At 33.7% G+C, this 20,513-nt stretch overlaps 1 protein-coding gene across 1 annotated transcript in view; it reads left to right on the plus strand.

Moving 5' to 3' along the window:
• Window positions 1-20,513, plus strand: part of FAR1 (fatty acyl-CoA reductase 1) — a 67,461-nt gene that overhangs the window by 40,691 nt on the left and 6,257 nt on the right. Inside the window, exons 4-10 of the mRNA XM_066251008.1 lie at window positions 1,478-1,657; window positions 4,847-5,024; window positions 6,093-6,137; window positions 6,261-6,379; window positions 7,590-7,657; window positions 9,097-9,268; window positions 16,327-16,456. Coding sequence (XP_066107105.1) covers window positions 1,478-1,657; window positions 4,847-5,024; window positions 6,093-6,137; window positions 6,261-6,379; window positions 7,590-7,657; window positions 9,097-9,268; window positions 16,327-16,456 — 892 coding nt within the window. The remainder of the gene's footprint in view (window positions 1-1,477; window positions 1,658-4,846; window positions 5,025-6,092; window positions 6,138-6,260; window positions 6,380-7,589; window positions 7,658-9,096; window positions 9,269-16,326; window positions 16,457-20,513) is intronic.

A 20,513-nucleotide genomic window follows, 5' to 3' on the forward strand; every position in this document is an offset into this window, starting at 1 on the left:
TCTTTTTTAGATCAGTTTTATCAGTTTTAGTGTCACCAACAGTATAATACCATGCCAGTTTTATCACTGTATTACTGGTATTGCACATTTCAATTTTTTTCCCCTTAAAGTCAAGCTGTAAACAAGTTTAATGGAAAGCAAAAAGTACCCACCACCTCATTACCTTAACTAATACTTATTGACTGCTTTTTTGGACTATATTAGGAATAATGCTAAATACATACTTGCAAACTATTTATTTCATTTAATTTTATATAAATCCTATTAGATAGATTTTATTATTGTTCCCATTTACAGGTGAGGAAACAAAGGCCTGAGTGCTTGAGTGACTTTACCAGGTCACCTAATCCTAGCTGATAGGTAGGCCAACCTAGGATTAGAACCTAGGTCTTAATCCAGAATCTTGTTCTTAATCTTGCTTCACTTCATAATATATGCATTTTTTAAAATATTCATCAAGATTTTTGGTGTTTTTTAGTTATCAATTATTTTAATGTCTGTATTCTTTTATTGTGATGAAATGCCTACCTTATCAAGTCATTTTATTCTGGTTCTCTAGGCTATTACTCAGTGATGCTTCACTGATTGTTTTTAATGCATATTTACTTGTATGTATGTATTTGAAGAATTTTTAATAAATTTTAAGAAGAGAATATCTAGATCATTTTGAGGTCTTGGCATGTACCTCTTATAATATATGTACTAGTTTTGTTATAATATCCCTTTTGTAACTAGTATTTAAAAAATGTTTCGATTTATTACTACAAAGAAAGAAATAAACATTCTTTTTTGTTTATATGTTATTGTAATTTAATGTTTCTGAATTTTGTTTTACTCCTATTGGTGCTTCTGTGTTAACATTTTAAAATTACTTAACCATTCTGATTTCTTCTGTTGTTGTACATCCATATCATGACTACTATACTTTTAAAAATCAAGGTGCAAAAGAATTTTAACATGACTTTAAAATGGATACAGAAAAGCTAAAGACACAGAAATGATCTATGCTTATTTCTGGGTAATTTAAATTTTTTAATTTGTACTTTTATTTAAAAAATTCTAATGAGATTTGTTTTATAATCACAAAATATTTCTTTTTAAACACAACTGATAGAATAAATGTACTTCATAATGAAATAAACTACACAAAATCAGAGCTAAGGGATCAGTTGTAAAGAAACAATCTATATGTCTTTATCTCTCTAATGGAATTAAGATTTTTTTTTTAGCCTGACCTGTGATGGCACAGTGGGTAAAGCATCGACCTGGAACGCTGAGGTTGCTGGTTCGAAACCCTGGGCTGCTCAGTCAAGCAAGGAGTTGATGCTTCTTGCTCTTCCCCCTTGTTTCTCTCTCTCCTCTCTCTAAAATGAATAAATCTAAAAAAAATTTCTCAAAAAAATAAAGATTTTTATTTTAGCAGGTCAAATAAATGACATAGCTTTCTGATTTTTTGTTGTCACTTTTTCTTTTACAGAGATGCTATTCAGTTAAATGTGATTGCTACAAGACAGCTTCTTCTCCTTGCACAGCAAATGAAGAATCTAGAAGTGTTCGTGCATGTATCAACAGCATATGCCTACTGCAATCGAAAGCATATTGATGAAGTAGTCTATCCACCCCCTGTGGATCCCAAGAAACTTATTGATTCTTTAGAGTATGTTTGTTTGAAATTTATGTAATTTGTTTTGATCCTGAAACTTTGGATCCAAGCTTGTGTGTATCTTTTAGTCAATTTCAGTTTCTCTCTCTTTACACCCACACATATACATACATACATACATACATTTATTTGTTTATTCAACAAATTATTACTTATCTACTATGTTTTTTTATTGTATAGATTTATATCTAAATGTCTTGGTGAAGTCAGTGTGGAGCTTTCATTTTTGACTAGAAGTGATAGTTAGAATAAGGCCTTTGAACAAAAACTCATCTGTGATGGGAGGGCCTTGTTTTCCAGAGATTCAGTCTTAGTGACTAAGTACCTGATACTGATAGGACTAATTTATTTAAAAGGTTCTAATTTATTAAAAGATTATCCTTTTTATTGCTCAGTCTCATGTATCTGTAGTGGCACCTTTTGTTATTAGGGTATCAGAGGAGTCATGACCCTTTAATTGATACTCTGAGTCTTTATCATCTTTCTGAGGACTTAAATCCTATTGACAATTAATGCATGAGAACTATCTGGATACAGAGTAAGTGAAGTATGCTTATCCAAGGCCAAGATTTCGTTTGCTTCATTCAGCTTTCTTGTCAAGTGAAACAAATAGCATAGGATCAAAGCAAAAACAAAAATCTTTTTTCTTTTATTGACTATAATGATAAAAACCTTCCAGTATCTATTATATTTTCACATATTTGTTAATCCTCATATAACATTGTTTTGTTTTTTACCTCATCATTCTTACCTCTTTTCACTCAGGTCTTCTTTTTCCCCAGAGATTCTGTCTACTTTCAACTCCTTAGTTATCATTCCCTGCTTTCTCAGTCAGTTCTTTTCTTTCCAGGGTGCTACAGGGTGTTTTTAGCTCCTCCTCCAAGTTTTCTCCTAAAATAAGCATGTAGGTCCTTTTCTTGAAGGCTTTCCTGCCCACCACTATGAGGAGCAGACATATTATGATAAATTTAATAAGTATGGGAGTTTACTAAGACATTCTTAAAATAATTCCCTGGTTTCTGTTTTCTGACTCCATTTCTTGGATGGGCATAAATATCTACCTCACGTTCCTCACAGGTCAGTGGGCAGAAAATTTTAATATCTCTGGAAAAAGTTGAGTAGAAGTAATGAACCTTTTTACTTTTTCTCTTATTAGTAGTTGGTATATCCAAACATTTAAGTTGCTGAGAAAGAGCATGTAACCTAATTTTATATCATCTTTCCTTGCTTACAAAGAAATTTAGCTAACAGGTAATCTTAGGTTAACTCATGGATTGAAAATGTAAACTCACTATTGATGAGACTTACTTACTGGCTAAAGTCTCCTCCATTTAGCCAGTTAATTGTTTGTTTGTTTTTTCTGTTAATGTAGCAACATCTCTTGAATTTTTTAAAAGTTGTTTCCACTGTGTTGTTTCTAAGTTGATTAGCAGCTGCCCTTCATTTCATTAGTATTTTTTCCTTTCATTCACATAAAAGTACTTCCTCATAAAGAAAATTTATCTTGATAATCTGTTTTATGCTTCCTCATCATTTAGCATGGCTGACATTAGAGTGTGGCATCATACTGAGTTATACAATTATGCATACATAACATTATAGACAATGAGAGGAAAAGTATACTGGAATCAGATATTTAGATGGGGGAAGATACATGTCACCTAGTATATAACCTTCTTTTTATAGGTGATCAGAGTAGATATTTTCTTTAGAGATATGGAGAAAATTGGAGGTATTTTCTAATTTCATAGTAGTTTGCCAATTGAATTTTTTCCACTGCTTAAAATATCTTTATTAGTTAAAAAAAATTATTTGGTCACTGATAGCTCTGTGAAATACTTCTCCCATCTCCAACCCTCAAACCTTTTCCACATGTCCTCCCTAAAGAAACAAAATATTCGTAATTTGTGCCATTCATACCTAATTTTTAAAAGCATATAAGACTCAAAATCAAATATTTTTCTTTCCCAGAACTTGTTAGTTATTTTAAACCACAATGCCATGTACTTAATGGCATTTCTTTTTAAAAATTAGCCTATTAGACTATTTTATGATGAAAAAAATCAAAGCCTTAGGGAGAATAGAAATTTCCTGTTTCTGAAAGCAGAGGCGTTGAAAAAGTCTCTACTCCTCTGCCATTTGTAATTTTCACATTACCAACAGAACCACTCACAGATGGACTTTCTACTTCATGTTAGGCATTGCTGAGGTCCTTTTAGACAGCAGCTGAAAAGCTGTGAAGTATAAAAGAGGGAGTGAGGGTGATGGGCTAGTTTCAGCACACACAAAAACAAAACAAGGCTGGGACCACAGAATGGAAGCTTTCTGAGCCATGGAATAAAAATAGCCAAATCCCTAAGACCCTACCTGTTGGCGGGCTTGTTTGGGATAGGGGAATGGTAGGAAGTCTGCAGTTCGCACTGATTTCTGAATGATGAATACAAATGTCCACCAGAATATTGCACATAAAACCAGAGTCATGTAAACTACTTCTCAGGTTCAGGAAGAATAACTGCAGATGGAGATGGGAGATGATCCCCTAATTGATTTTTATAGCATTGTTAAATTTATTTTTGTTACCCTAGTTTTTGTTAGTCTTCTATTGATAGCATACAGTTTTTAATTTTTCACTTTTAATATTGAGATTACTAGACTTTTTCTATTAATTGTAAATGTATATTCATTACAGTTATATGTAATTAGTAGTGTTTGGTGGTTATATATAGATTTGTAATTCCTAATCTGAAACCCATGGGGCCAGATGTATTTTGTAGATTTTCGTGTACTTTAAAAAAGAATAGAATCTATGTACTGTATAAAATAAAATAATTTTAGTTAGGTTTAGAATAGCAGCCCTCACCAAAGTACATATGAAGTATAAGAATATTCACAATAGGTGGTATTAAAAGAAGATCATAAATCAGTTCAGCTTTGCTACCTATCATATGATAGATGAAAGAACTCTAGGTTTATGGACACTTTTAGATACAGAAATTGGGATAAAAAATGCAGACTTGAAGTTGATGTATAATGAAAGGAAGACAAACCCCATATTTTTAGTAAAAGTTGTCAAATCGTTTGAGTCAGAGCAACAGATATGTTTGAATATGCAAAGTAAGTAGTTTTTTATTTTAGAGTAAAATATCTGAAAATATTTTTGCATGCAATTTCTTTGTTTACCAGGTGGATGGATGACGGCCTAGTAAATGATATTACACCCAAATTGATAGGTGACAGACCTAATACATACATATACACAAAAGCATTGGCAGAATATGTTGTGCAACAAGAAGGAGCAAAGCTAAATGTGGCAATTTTGAGGCCATCGATTGTTGGTGCCAGTTGGAAAGAACCTTTTCCAGTAAGTTGTTAGAATTTTTTTAAATAATTAGAATTGAAAAATTTAAGTCATAACTTTGTATTAAAAGAGTTGGCAGTTGTTTGATTTAAAAGTAGATGTTATTCACTGAATTTGGCTAAATATGGTAAAGGTGTTCCCATTCATAGAAAGAGACACTTCTCTTGGTACTTTTATTTCTAATTTACTGCTCTGTGTTTAGGAATGCAGATCAACATTTAAAAAATCTCAATCGAGAATTAAGTAAAAAAAACTGATGTAGTCTAGATCAAATGTGATCGAGTCCTATGTGTTTTCCTTGTGATTGATGGGCTTGGAGTTTTGACACATCAACATTTGTTGGCTTTTAAAATTACTTGCTGATTAGCTTCCCTTGCAGAAATGAAGGGAATAGAGATGAGAATATGAAGGATCTTATTTTATCTCATTTGCATTTTGGTATCAAAAAAAGGCAAGCTTTCCAAGACCTAGACTTCTCTCTGTAAAGATCACAAACTAAGAAAAATATGAGAGATTTCTATGATAATTTGTTATAGAAAAGGAAGGTATTATGGTATTTGTGAATCCCAGGAGTAAGAGAAAACATAGATATAAAATAACAGGTAAGTTGATTTAGGAAAAACCTAGGTTTCTATAATGGTAATAAGTAATAGCATGCCTTTTGTTGCTTTGACTATTCTATTTTTCTCTGTTTTATTCAGTAATTTTGAGGATAATTTACCATTTCCCCTAGTCAGGATATTGCATCAGTAAATCCCATAAAATCAAACTTGAACAGGCTTCATTTAGCAAAAATATTTGACAGGTATAAACTATTTATAAAATTCTTCTTGCAGAGAATTAATGGAAGAGTTGTTAATCCCTTAAAAATGATTTTACTAACCCATTTGCAGCTCCAGAAGATTGCTTCTATTTAGGGTGAGGAGAAATAATCTGGCCTGTATCTAGTTTGATTTTTAGTTTTTAAAAGAAAATTATCAAGAATATAGGTGGAGCTGTAGACTTTACATAATAAAACTCTAGTTTTATAATATTTATAAGCTTCCCTACCTCTTTTATTTTTGGTATTAGGGATGGATTGATAACTTTAATGGACCAAGTGGTCTCTTTATTGCGGTAAGTAAACCTTTTGATTTATTTAATATTTTATATATTTTTTTCTGTTTTCTGTATATCTTAATATGTATAAATGCACTCTGGTTCGTATGTCTTAAGGTGTTGTTTTTAATTTTAACAAAGGCAGGGAAAGGAATTCTTCGAACAATGCGTGCCTCCAACAATGCCCTTGCAGATCTTGTTCCTGTAGATGTAGTTGTCAACATGAGTCTTGCTGCAGCCTGGTATTCCGGAGTTAATAGGTATATGAGGTGACAATGTCGCTTGTTAAATATATAGTAACTGAGAAGGAAAAGTAGCTACTGAGTGTTCATTTTTCAGTCCTGGTATTCCCAGTATATATAGGCATTATCACTTCCAACCACAGGAGTTGACTTATTACAGGCAATAATAGTAAGTGGTTCCATCAGCAGTAATTAAGAGTTAACATTAATTCTCATGTACTACCTACAGGATAGGCAAGTTCATTAGGCAGTAAAAATAAACAACTACCCCCCTTTCTCCCTACTGATTTTTTAATCTAAGCTAAAGGTTGGTATGAACTTGGCATAAAGAGCTGAAAATTCTCAGAGAATGGTTTACATATATGAAATGTCACACTGGAGCAGCTTAATCAACTCATGGACCTGTTTTTTTGAAAGGGGGTAGTAGCATTTACAGATAACACCTAAACTTTAAGCTTTTCAGTAATTTTTGTTTTCAAATTAATAAACTGCCCTTATTTTTAGAAGCATATATATATAATATATATGTGTGTGTGTATATATACACACACACTTTTTTTGAGAGAGGAAGAGAGATGAGAAGAATCAGCTTACAATTGCAGCACTTTAGTTGTTCATTGATTACTTCTCATATGTGCCTCGATGGCAGGGAGGAGAGGCGGCTCAAGCCAGCGACCTTGGGATCATGTTGATGATCCTGCACCCAAGCTGGGTGAGCCTGCATTCAAGCTGGCGACCTTAGCGCTTCAAACCTGGGACCTCAGCGTCCCAGGGCGACATTCTATCCACTGTGCCACCACCAGTCAGATGAAGCCAGTATTTTTTATATTTTAAAAAAGTAAGGAAGTGATTATATAAATACATGGTTTCTGGTAAAAAGGGAATTCAGTCCATAGTATTTTCAACTAGAGCCTCTGGAAATGAGGAGATAGGAAGAGATGAGATTATTTGTTGTTTTTCTTACATTTAAAAACTGAAGCTCCTATTCATACAAGGAAGAAAAATATGAAAAAAAATCTGTATTTTTAAAATAAATAATATTGTTGGTAGGGGAGGGGAAAAGTGTGTTAATAGTTACTTAGATGCATAAAATAATCTTTTAAGGATAATTGAAAAAATAGTGTAACAAAGGTACCCCTTCTCAGTTTTTCCTACTTGAAAATCATATAAGATTTAGATTGGACAAGTTTGACCTCTAAGTTTCATTACTTTGATCTTTGTTTTGCAGACCAAGGAACATCATGGTGTATAATTGCACAACAGGCAGCACTAATCCTTTCCACTGGGGTGAAGTTGGTATGATTTTATTTGTGTTTTTGAATGTTAAAATAAATCCTAAAGAACTTAAAATATTCTCTGAGTTTTTATGTCAGAATAATCCATGAGACATTAAGGCCACTGAGTGACCAACTTATTCTTATTTTAACTGCCATTTTAAGAATATCTACTGATACTGCCTTATTCTTAAGAGGGTTTTACAAATTTAAAATCACCTGCTGTGTGTTCCCTCCTCATCCCACTGTTGTCTGCCTAGTACTGTTTTTCTGCTGCCATTTGCAGTAGCCCTCATAGGTACCTGTGGCAGGAAATAGTGAATTTTGTCTGTTGTGGGCACTCAATGCTGATGTTGCCTGTCCATAGGCAATAGCACTTCCAATTACAAGAGTTGGGTCTGTCACAGGAAATAGCAAGTGATCCAAAGAGTAATAAATGAAGGAGTAAGTAGCATACATTTTGCTAGAATATTTCCCATGAATTAATCTATTTAAATTATAGGGAAGTATGTATGCTGTGTCGCTCTAAAATGGGAATAGTATAGCATAAAGCCTACTGAAATTGAATCATTTTTAAATTGTTGGATTATATTTTCACATTTAAAGTAAAATCTAGGGCATTGATTTAGTATTAGGTCTTGTTTTACTCTTAAATGAACAATTTTTGTTACCCTTGTAGATCAATTTTGATTTTATAATAATTTTTATATTCTTTATTCTAAAGTTTTACTAGAACATTTTTATTTCAATTTAAAGATTGACTGTTAGAGCATATAAGAAAAAATAATCTAGTGAGATTTTAATTTTATAATAATTATATAGTGTTCTTTTAATAGTTTTAAAATACTTAAATGGGAGGTTTTTGTAATCTTTCATTGTGTTGTCAAGTTCAGTAAAAATTAAGTTAAATGTTATTTTTTAGTGAGTATCTCAGTATACATTTTCATTAAAGTATTAACATAGATGATAATAGATTTGATTGTGTTGATATCATATAAACTAAATAAGTTACAACAAGTTAATTTGGGTTGTTTTGAGATGATGTATGTTATTTTGAGCAACTTATAAGCAAAGGATGATTATATATTTTTTTAAGTAAGTACAATAATAAAAATCTGGAAAGAGGAACAGAAAGAAAGAGGCTATCGTGAGAAGTGAAATATAGAAAGTGACATTGTAAACTGACATAGGTAAAATATTAAAAGGATTTTTAAGAGCTAATTTTAGCAAAAATTCATCTAAATAAAATTTATAAATAGTGGCAGTTCTAAAACCACTTGAGTGCAGCAGTCTAATACCCATATTTTCTTAGCTACTATAGAGAGTAGAAAAGTTTGTCTTTTAAATGAGCGAACTTTGACATCTCTGGTAAAATATTTTGCTTTGTAAAAACATGATTTTTTTTTCAAAACTTTATTACATGGTTATTATCAAAGCTGTTACACAACTTTTCTTCCTCAGAATACCATGTAATTTCCACTTTCAAGAGGAATCCTCTCGAACAGGCCTTCAGACGGCCCAATGTAAATCTAACCTCCAATCACCTTTTATATCATTACTGGATTGCTGTAAGCCATAAGGCCCCAGCATTCCTGTATGATATCTACCTCAGGATGACTGGAAGAAGCCCAAGGTAATGGTGACTAGCTCTGTCTTATCTGTTCCTCTGACTGTTAAACAACCCGTGCTTACACTAAAATGTGTGTTAACTTTGTATTTGTTTATGCTTATGATAAGGCTTAATGGCCTTTTGTGAATGAGAAGACTTAAGACTTTGTCAGGAAAGGAAAGGTAGTGTTTTACTCTTAATTTATTCTAAAGTTTGGGTGATAAATTATTGTTGTGTGTTGAATTCTAGGTCTAACTTTAGATATTTTTTTCTGAATGACAAATAACATTCAAAATACTTTGACGCTTATTTTTCCTACAGGATATTATATAAATCATTCCTTCAAGATGAATCCTTTAAACCAAGTAATCAGGCGCCCCAATGTTAAGTTGTGTTCCAACAACTTATTGTTTCGTTATTGGAAGGGTGTCAGACATACAGTACCTGCCTTATTGCTCGATCTTGCACTCAGGTTGACAGGTCAGGAACCGTGGTAAGAGGAATAGCAATAAATACACTATATATTGGTAAGGTGGTGGAAGCTTGCTGGAGAGACGGAAAGTCGCTAGCATGAGCTTTACCTTTAGAATTACTAACCTGATTAATCACAATCACAATCAGGGTGCTAAGACATTTCTTAGAAGTTGGGGATATTTGGGGAGACTGTGGATCTCAGCTTGATTGGGCCATTGATCCTCCAGAATCCCATAATACGGGAAATGTCCAACATCAGGGTTGTCATTGTTATTATAAGCTGAAATTGAGCCCTTCTCCTCTTCCCCCTAAAAACATAGGGGTAGTTTTATAGGGGATTACGGGAAAACTATTTTGCTTAAAGTAGATTGTGCAGTTTTATATGAAAAACATAGGATGCTTCTAGATGCTTGAATTATCTCAGCTGCCCATTCAGCTTATAATGTGTTAATTACAGAGAATATCGTATGTTTTTTAAAAAGTTAATAACAGATGGGAAACTTTCTATTTTCTTACGGTTGTTACAGCCTTTCTTTTTTCTTTTTTTCTTTTTTTGAAACCCCATAAACTTAAGTCCTCCTGACTTTACTACAATTATAGTGAAATATTCCATAAAAATATTTATTTTTTTAACTACATTGGCATTACAGAGGAATCTTTGATTGGAGATTTCAGGATTTGAGTAATTATGTATAAAGAAGATGCTGATTTCAGAACTTCCATCAACGGCTCAAAAAATAAAAAGTGAGGTATCTGCCAGTTATAGTGTATCAGGATCTGAGTTACTTGAGATTTTCTGTGGATTCAGCTGTCCATTATTTTTCTAACTCTAATATTTAATATTGAAATATCTGAGAAGTGGTGAATAGCTTTAAGTAAAGAAATACTTAATGGAAAAAAGATTATAATGTATCCAGGTTATTTTCAAGTGTTTAAGGATGATCTGAAAAGTGCAATATTTGTCATTGGCAGCATACTTTCTGGATAAAAAGCAGAAGTAAATTTATGAGTGATGGCAGTGCATGCTTTCTTGATATTAATCAAGTTGGTGCAATTTAGAACATAAAAGTAAAAGTTAGGTCAAAAAAGTAAAACAGGTTGTTAAATGTATCACAGTACCTTACAGAAAAAAGGGGGATCAGTAAACTTAAAAAATAAGCGAGTAACCAAAATTAATTAACCCTTTGAGTAGTAGTGAGTTTTTTTCATGCTCGCTGACCCCTGGGAGTGAGTTTTTTTTTTTTAATGAAATTAGTTACAGTTACAGTTTTATTAACTTAAAATCATGTTTGTTTGACAGCCAATTTATGGAAACAAGTAGAACATACATTTGCCTTTTTTAAATGTTGCATTACACATTTTTAAAATAAGTCGATCATACTCTGATGGTCAGGAGGCACGAGGACGTACATGAATATTCGTACTAAAAGGGTTAAATAATTTATACTAGATGTTGCTATATAACAAGTCATCTCAAATTTAGTGGCTTAAAACAGTGATTTTAAAATATTAAAATTACTATTTCTTTGTATTTATTATTTCTCTCAGCCTGTGTTGGTAACTGCGTAGCTTTCTTAACCTACTTCCTGCCCATAAAAGGTTTGGAGTTCCCAAGGCGGGGATCAGCTTCTGCAAAGGGCTGTATGGTTTCTGCTGTTAATTGTAACCTCTACCTTGCAGTTAGGCAACTTGACATTCATAGACAGTATTTAATTGAATAAGCATGACTGTGTTTCAGTGAAACTTTATTTACACAAGTAGGTGGATTTTGCCCCATGGTACTGGTTTGTCAATCTTTGGTCCAAAAGTTTCTTTTTATTTTGTACTGTCTCTGTCCATATAAGTGTAAACTGATCTGATTCCTTTTCAAACTGTGGATTTACTATGTATCTGTTTTAAGACAATCTCCATTAGACCAAAGCCATATCCACAGATCTCTTTGAGACATGACCTTCTCTGCCTAGGGTTCTTTATGAGGTTACTATCAATCAACACCCTTGTATCTTAGATTCCTTTCTTTTAGATCCTTAGTTTAGATCCTGCCTCTTAAACAGTAGGATTTTGGCCTTGGCCGGTTGGCTCAGCGGTAGAGCATTGGCCTGGCATGTGGAAGTCCTGTGTTTGATTCCTGGCCAGGGCACACAGGAGAAGCGCCCATCTGCTTCTCCACCCCTCCCCCTCTCCTTCCTCTCTGTCTCTCTCTTCCCCTCCCGCAGCCAAGGCTCCATTGGAGCAAAGTTGGCCCCAGCGCTGAGGCTGGCTCCATCGCCTCTGCCTCAGGTGCTAGAATGGCTCTGGTTGCAACAGAGCATAGGCCCAGATGGGCAGAGCATCACCCCCTCGTGGGCATGCTGGGTGGATCCCAGTCGGGCACATGCAGGAGTCCATCTCTCTGCCTCCCCATTTCTATCCTAAGAAAAACACCAAAACAAATAAAAAACAGTAGGGTTTCTATGACATTTCTTTAAGTTCTAGCATAAGTCTTTTTTAAAAAAATTCTATGAGGTTTGATGAATAAACTCAGAGTCTGGACGCTTTGGCTAGAAATAAAGAATAAAGACTTATTCAAAGATCTTAGAGTTTGCAAACCGGAAATAAAACGAGACAATACCCAAAGTATTCTGAAGAAGAAAGAAAAGAGATTTCATAATAAAAAAAAGTATCCTTGAGAAGAAGCAGTCCTGCATTCTTAGCCCTAGGATTGGTCCAGGACGGTTGTCATGTCTGTTGGTCTGGATGATGGATGTCAGATGATCTGGAGGATTGGTGTCAGGAGGTTTGGTCACCTGGGTAATGGATGTCACATGGTCTGGATATATGAGTCCTGCAGGGGGTAATTAGAGGGTTTTCTAGAGATGTACATCCAGGTATTGACATGAAACAAATTGAAGGCACAGGACTAAAAAGTTCAAAGTTTAGGTTCCCAAACTAATTAAAACAAGAATAGAATTGTTTCCTTGTGCCTTAACCTAGTTGATTTTAGAAATTTAGCTGCTTGACTATAGCAACTCCCATTTTATTTCTTCAGTCTATTTACCTCAGGTACTACCTTAGATCTTTTTGAGTTCTTAACCAAAAGTCTTACATCTGCATTGTGGATTTGACCTATGCTCAGAAGTCATTTTTAAAAGAATTCCAGCTGGCATTTTATATTTCCTCTAAATTCCACTAGACAGTTTACTTTTTAAAGATCATCTTTTTCTTTCTGAGGAAATCCTTGTGGCTAGATCATTGAATTAGGTAGGTGCAGTTTCTATTTTTCATGTTACCATGGATGACAGTTTTGTTTTTCCAATTCCCAACAATATTTTTGTCACTTTCCTTTAAGGTCTCACTAGCAGGTTCATTAAAGCCCTTTAAGACTTCTACTAAAATTCTTTCTTGGTCCTTTTAGGTTTCACCAGTGGTTTCCTCAAGAGCCTTTTAGACTCTGCCTACCACCTGATCCTAAAGCCAATACCACATATTTTAGATTTTGATTATAGCAGCCCCAGAATCCCAGAACTCATATCTGTTCTGTTATCTGTGCTGCATGGCAAAGTACCTCAAACTTAGTATGTTAAAACAACAATTATTTTTTAAATCTCTTATGATTTCTGTGGGTCAGGAATTCTGGAAGGATTTGGCTCTGATTTTGTCCCAGAGTCTTTCAAGTGTTTGCGGTCAGGTAGGACCTGGAACAGGTGTACTGGAAGGAGTGGTAAAGGAAAGAAAGGGTTGCCCAGCATCTTTATCTCTTCATGTAGTCTCAGTGCCTCTCCATGTGGTCTTTTCACATGGACTGTTTGGGCTTCCTCACAGCATGACAGCTTCTAGGGAACTTGGACAGCATACATGGCAACTGAAGTCTTCAAAGGTGAGTATTCCAGAAAGCAAGATAGAAAGCTCTTTCACCTTTTTTTACTTACCCTCAGAAATCACACTGATTTCACACCTCATTCTAATGGTTTTAAGTCACCTTTACCTCTTCTGGCAGGATAGTCTAGGTGATATTATAGATGAGCAGGTAGGATGGGAGATAATATCACATTCAGAAATTAAAATCTGTTCCAAATAGGAAACATCAAATAAAGAATCTTCTTATCTGAGGTTTGTCCTGTGTGAGGCTTTCAAATCAGGAATTATCCTTGACCTCTGGGAACTGATAGTCTAAAAGCAAAAAAGGAAAAGACATAAAGGCTTTTCATTAGGCAATTTTATAAATGTTAAATACAAAGCCTCATAATTTAGTTTGTTCAGATATTTACTGAACAAGGTACTAGGCTTTATACCTTATATTGGGGCCTTAGTATAATGCCTACTTCTACATTAAGCTAATGTCTTTCATATCATTCATGGTGTGCATTTTACTCATATTATTTTGAGCTTCAGCTAGATAAAAATCTGACTTTTATCTTGACATAATAAATTTATAAGTACAGCTCGGATGTGCATCATACAGATTCCTCGTTAATATTCTTAGGGTTTAGGATGCATGATAGTACATGTAGAAGCAGTAAATTATTCACACTAGCTCATGAAATTTAGTAATATTTCATCACTGAAAAATGACATTAAAAAATGGTTCTATGGTCTTTTTTGTTGTTATTTAGCTTACCTCTCTCTAGCTTCTGTGAAACTAATACTTTATAATTTGTGTGATTTTCAACAGAGGACAATTTTGTCAATGTCCATTCAGGGGACATTTGACAATATTTGGGGATGTTTTTAGTTATTACAACTTGGGCAGGGGGGAGGTGCTAGTAGCACCGAATTGGTAGAGGCCAGGGATGCTGCCAAGCATCTTAGAATGCACGGGACAGCCCCCCCCCCTCCCCCCCCACACACAAACAATTATCGTTAAGAAACCCTGGACTAGACCATTAAGATCTTGCTGTACTCTAAAGGATTGTGATTATTTCGTGTGGGTTGCCATAATAAAGAATAAATACTCAGAATATATATGGCAATATAGTCCCAGGTATTTGCTCTTATTTCATGTTTAACTAAAGAGTGATGGTACAAAGTTTTGTTTCTTTTTATCTCCCATAGATTTGATAGTCCATGAACTTGACACATATATGGCTTTTCAGATTTCATTTTCTCGCACCAATTTTTTACTGTAATTATTTGTTAATAGCTGAATCAGTGATTAGTTTTAGTGTAGTCTGTCACTTGAATGAATCTGAAAACTAGGTGAGAATTGTCAATGAAAAAAGGAGTGGGGAAGAAAAACATAAGATGTATGTTGGAAAACCATGTTAACCAAATGTGTTACATGTGTGATTCAAGTATACCAGACTGGCTGTGATAGTTGATACTGATTTTATTACAAATTTTTTATATCTTTTTTGTTGTTGTTTTAGAAAAGAATTTCTTTTTAAAAAGCAACATGTCTTATTTTTTTTCCACAAAGTGCTATCTATAAACTGTTTTTGTCCAAATACAACCTTTTGAGGCCTAGTAATTCTTTTCCTGTTTAATGGAGGTTTCAATTTTATAATTACTTTCTTGCATGAACTACAATTTTTCTTTATATAGTCCATATTACCTCATTTTTTTTTTTTCAATATTCTGGATTCAGGGTATCTTTCTCAGTGTATTGAATGTGTCATCAAGAATTGCGAATCTAACTATGTTACCGTTTTGATTTTTTTCCACCTCATTTCTAATGTTCTAATTTTTCACCATTATGAAAGTTTCTGATTTTGGGATCCTCTAAATTACATGATGCTAATCTTTACTATGGAATTATAAATTGAGGATTTTTTTTTTTTTGGTATTTCTTCACAAATTATTTTTCTGGTTTTTAGATATTAAGAATTTTTGGTGTGGGTTTTGTTTTCAAAATGTTTTTTCTTCCTTTTCCCTAATTATCATAGATAATTACTGTATAGATGTACTGCTCAGGTTAGTGTTATGATATCAATGACTTACAGTGAGCCCTGATATATAAAATGACAGATTTACAGATTAAGATCCCTTGCTCTTTTAAAAAGAAACAAACAAAACAGCATTGAACTACCTCTTTCTATAAGGATAGATATTGGGGATTTGGGGAGATGAGTGAATATCTATTGCAGAAAGTTTTCAGCAAAGTCATTGATTTCATGGCACAACCAGTTGATCAAGAGTGGTATTTGTCAGTGTTAAAGAAAAGGTTATTTAAAAAAAAAAAATATATATATATATATATAGAGAGAGAGAGAGAGAGAGTTGGCTACATGGGAAATGAATATTTCTGGATAATGTAATACACTGTTATGAATTCACACGAAATCTTAGTAAAATGCAGTTTAAGAAACAAAAAACAAGGGAGTTCTAATCAAATTCATTTATTTCTTAGTATTATATGTAGATAATTTGACCTTAAAGCATTGTCATTCCTTTGAAAATTAATTTTATGTACTAAATTCATTTGATTCTACTTGAAATCTTTTATGTTTTGGATTTATGCAGTATTCTTCCAAGATGCAGAAATATTCTTATTACCTGATTTGTGTACTTATTGAATTATGTATTATGATTTTACCGTTAATGTCTCAGTTTAGAAACTGGTACCATGGGTGGTGATGAGATTTTTTTCTAAACTATGCAAAATATGAATCTGTCATTTTCTTATAATACAGGATGATGAAAGCAATAACTCGTCTTCACAAAGCTATGCTACTTCTTGAATATTTCACAAGTAATTCTTGGGTTTGGAATACTGACAATGTCAATATGTTAATGAACCAACTAAATCCTGAAGATAAAAAGGCAAGTATTTTCTATTAGAAATTCAGTAGTTTACAAATTAGACAGCCATCAGTAACCTGAGAAATAATTGGGTATTTTCCACAACCATTATGCAAGAAAGTCATTGATCTATTTATTGTCTTTTCATTTAAAGCTTCAGTCATAATTGTTAGTTATGAAATAAAATTGCTTTACCTTAGAATTTATAAGGTAAGTATTTATGAATGACAGATATTTTAAAAATATGATTGAAATACTCGTTTTTTTATTGCCAGGTTAAAAGAGAACTTTGGTTTCTTTATGTATTTTTCCTCAAATACTTTGTTTTCTTTGAATTTTGAGAAAAGCCTTTCTTCAGAAATTGTTTTGCATTCTTTTACTTTTTATCATTCCACATTTCTCTCGCTGTTAATTTGAAACTAAAAATGTTTGATCTTTTTGAGGTTACCTTAGATATATTTAAAAAAAATTTTTTTTTCCATTGATTTGAGAGAGAGAGAGAGAGAGACAAGCATCAACTCATTGTTCCACTTAGTTCCATTTAGTTGTGCACGCATCGGTTGCTTCTGGTTGCGCACTGACCAGGGATTGAACCTGCCATCTTGGCGTGCCAGTTCGATGCTCTATTCATTGAGCAATCCAGCCAGGGCCATGGTTACCTTAGATATTTTAATGTACATACCTAACAGCCTAAATTAAGTGATTTCTATAGCCTCTTTCTCAATGAATTTGAGGACTTGAAAATGTTTTAGCTGTGATTACAACCATCATCAGTTTATGTGGTTATCCATTACTTTAGTTTTCTATTTAAACCTTTTACATAGAAATGATTATTTTGTTCAGTTTTATATAGATTTAACTATATGTTTACCACTGTCTTTGCTACTGTATCTTCTCTTTTTGGATCTTTTTCTTTTTGCCTTAAAAATATACTGTACCAAGAATATCTGAATATGATTTAGTAAGGGGTTTTTTCATTCATATTCTGTCTTATGTTGTTGCCATTGAAAAGTCAGTCTAATTTGCTGCTTCCTTTCAGGTGATGTTATTCTTGGCTCCTTTTCAATAGTTTTTCTCTCTGCTTGATGTTCTTCAGTTTACTATGAATGTGAGTGTAATTTTTAAAAACTTTATGCTGTTGAGGTTGGTCTTCCTGGATCTAAAGTTTGATATTTTTTTAGCAACTCAGGAAAATACTTAGCCATTGTTTCTTCAGATACTGCCTCTTCATTATTCTTCATCGTCTTGTGAAATTTTAGTGTCTGTTAGGTCATTCCTTCAGGTCTTTTAATTTTAATTTCATATTTTGTATCTTTTTGTTTCTGGCCTGAATTCTGGATTATTTCTCTGTGGCAGTTATCAGTAGTGTCTAAACCACCCAGTTGAATTTTGGGTATCAGTTAATTATATTTTTATTTTTAGAATTTCAATTTACTTTTTAAATCTGATAGACATTTCTTAAACAATTATTAGAAATTTTCTTGAAACATCTGAAACATTGTTTTCAACTGGAGTTCAGGTCATTCATACTCCTATAGGCTGTGCAGCATCTAATCTGCTATCTGTTTAAACTGGGTCTTACTCATGATTTTTTTAAATTGATGTTTAACTGTAAATTCATAATCCTTGAGGATTTCTATGGGAATTTTTTTGAAGCCTACATTGAAATTGCAGTTTTCCAAAAAAGATTTACCTTTGCTTCCACCAGTTGCCTAGCATTAATTAGATGTCAAATTAAAAACCACCTTTAAAATATCTATTAGGTTTTTAGCATAACTCAGGTAAATATAGGCCTTAAATAGACTATGGGGCAGGGTCATAATTATAGTTTCTCAAAGGAGATGTTTTCTGTTGGGGTTTTATTTTATTCTCAGGTAGAAAGAATTATAGCTTCCACTGATTCCATATTTTCCTCCACCCCCACATTCCAGCATCCAATATATACTACGGCTCAGTGAATTATTAAGAAAATGAGCACTCAGGTGAGGATATAGAAATTACCCCAGAAGATACCCCTTCCAATCACTACGTCCTCTCTACTAATCTGTCTTGAATTCAAACACTAATGTTAATTTTATCCATTTTTAACTTTATACAAATGATATACAATATTTTTTTTCAATTCCTTTGTTGATAGACATTTGAGTTATTTTCAGTTTTCGGTTATTGGGAGTAATTCTATGAAGCATGTGCACACATTTGTGTATGATATATATCTAGAAATGGAATGGCTGAATCAAAGGGTATTTGTATGTTCAATTTTTTTTTAATTGTTTCATTGATTTGAGGGGGGGGGAGGAAGGGAGAGGAGAGGAGAGGAGAGGAGAGGAGAGATCAAACCCGCAACCTTGGCTTACTGGGATGACACTCTGTCGTCCTCTGAGCCACCAGCCAGGGCCTTGTATGTTCAATTTAGTAGATAATGCCAAACGATTTTCCAGTGCTTATATCAGTTTACTTTCCAAGTGACAGTTTATGAGTTCCTGTTAATCCATATCCTCCCCAACATTTGGCATTTTAATTTTTAATTTTAACAACTTTGGTGGCGTGTAGTGGTATCTCAGTGCATTTCATGTTACATAAGGAGCTTATGTAGACATGGCCAAAAATGTCGATAATCCTGTTGAAAAAAGGGCTAGAGAGATGAACAGTTTACAGAAAAATAATTCTTAAATAAATCTTAACCATATGAAAAGATACCAACCTCATTCATAAAAATGGAAGTACAAATTAAAACTGGATATTTATTATTTAGCAGATTTGCAAAAAACTGCAAACTGTCAACATACTCATACTCTGGTGAGGCCTTGGGCAAATGGCGTTTTCATTCATTGTTGTTAGAAATGTATACCTTTCTCCACCCTTTTATTTTCAACTTTTCTGTATTCCTTTCAATTATTTCTCATAAATAGCATATGGATTTTTTTCAGTCTAATAATTTTGACCTTCTAATTGGAGGATTTAATCCATAATATAATTTCTAATAATTTTGAATTTAAGCCTGACTCAGTGCTATTTGTCCCACTTGTTTTAAGTTTTGTTGTGTTTTTTTGTTTTTGCTTTCTTTGAGGTTATTTTTAGTTTCATATTTTCCTATCTGTATTAGTTACATAGAAATATATTATTTTTCTGTTCTAGAGGTTACTAGAGCATCCTTCCTTAATTTATTAACATCTAATATAATACTGTTAATTCTACCTTTTCATGGAAAATACAAGGGCTGTCACCTGTTTTTTTTTGTTGTCGTTTTGTTTTTTTACAGAGACAGAGAGTCAGAGAGAGGGATAGATAGGGACAGACAGGAATGGAGAGAGATGAGAAGCCTCAATCATTAGTTTCTCATTGCGATACCTTAGTTGTTCATTGATTCCTTTCTCATATGTGTCTTGACCGTGGGGCTACAGCAGACCGAGTAACCCCTTGCTTGAGCCAGCAACCTTGGGTCCAAGCTGGAGAGCTTTGCTCAAACCAGATGAGCCCGTGCTCAAGCTGGCAGTCTTGGGGTCTCGAACCTGGGTCCTTGGCATCCCAGTCCAACGCTCTATCCACTGCACCACCGCCTGGTCAGGCTGTCACCTGTTTTTTACATATTTTAATTCTGTATGTGTTAGATGCCTCGTAACCATTATTTTTATTGCAGTCTATACAATAAGTATAGATTTACCAGCATAATTGTCCTTTTTTTTTTTTTTTTTTAATACAGGCGCAGAGATAGAGTCAGAGAGAGGGATAGATAGGGACAGACAGACAAGAACAGAGAGATGAGAAGCATCAATCATCAGTTTTTCGTTTTTGACACCTTAGTTGTTCATTGATTGCTTTCTCATATGTGCCTTGACCATGGGCCTTCAGCAGTCGAGTAACCCCTTGCTGGAGCCAGTGACCTTGGGTCCAAGCTGGTGAGCTTTTGCTCAAGCCAGATGAGCCCGCGCTCAAGCTGGCGACCTCGGGATCTCGAACCTGGGTCCTCAGCATCCCAGTCCAACACTCTATCCACTGCGCCACTGCCTGGTCAGGCTGGATTCATTTTTATTATGCCTAAAGAATGTTCTCTAGTGTAAGTTTTCCACTGATGTCA

Source organism: Saccopteryx bilineata, chromosome 1, assembly GCF_036850765.1.
Source record: "Saccopteryx bilineata isolate mSacBil1 chromosome 1, mSacBil1_pri_phased_curated, whole genome shotgun sequence".
Lineage (NCBI taxonomy): Eukaryota > Metazoa > Chordata > Mammalia > Chiroptera > Emballonuridae > Saccopteryx > Saccopteryx bilineata.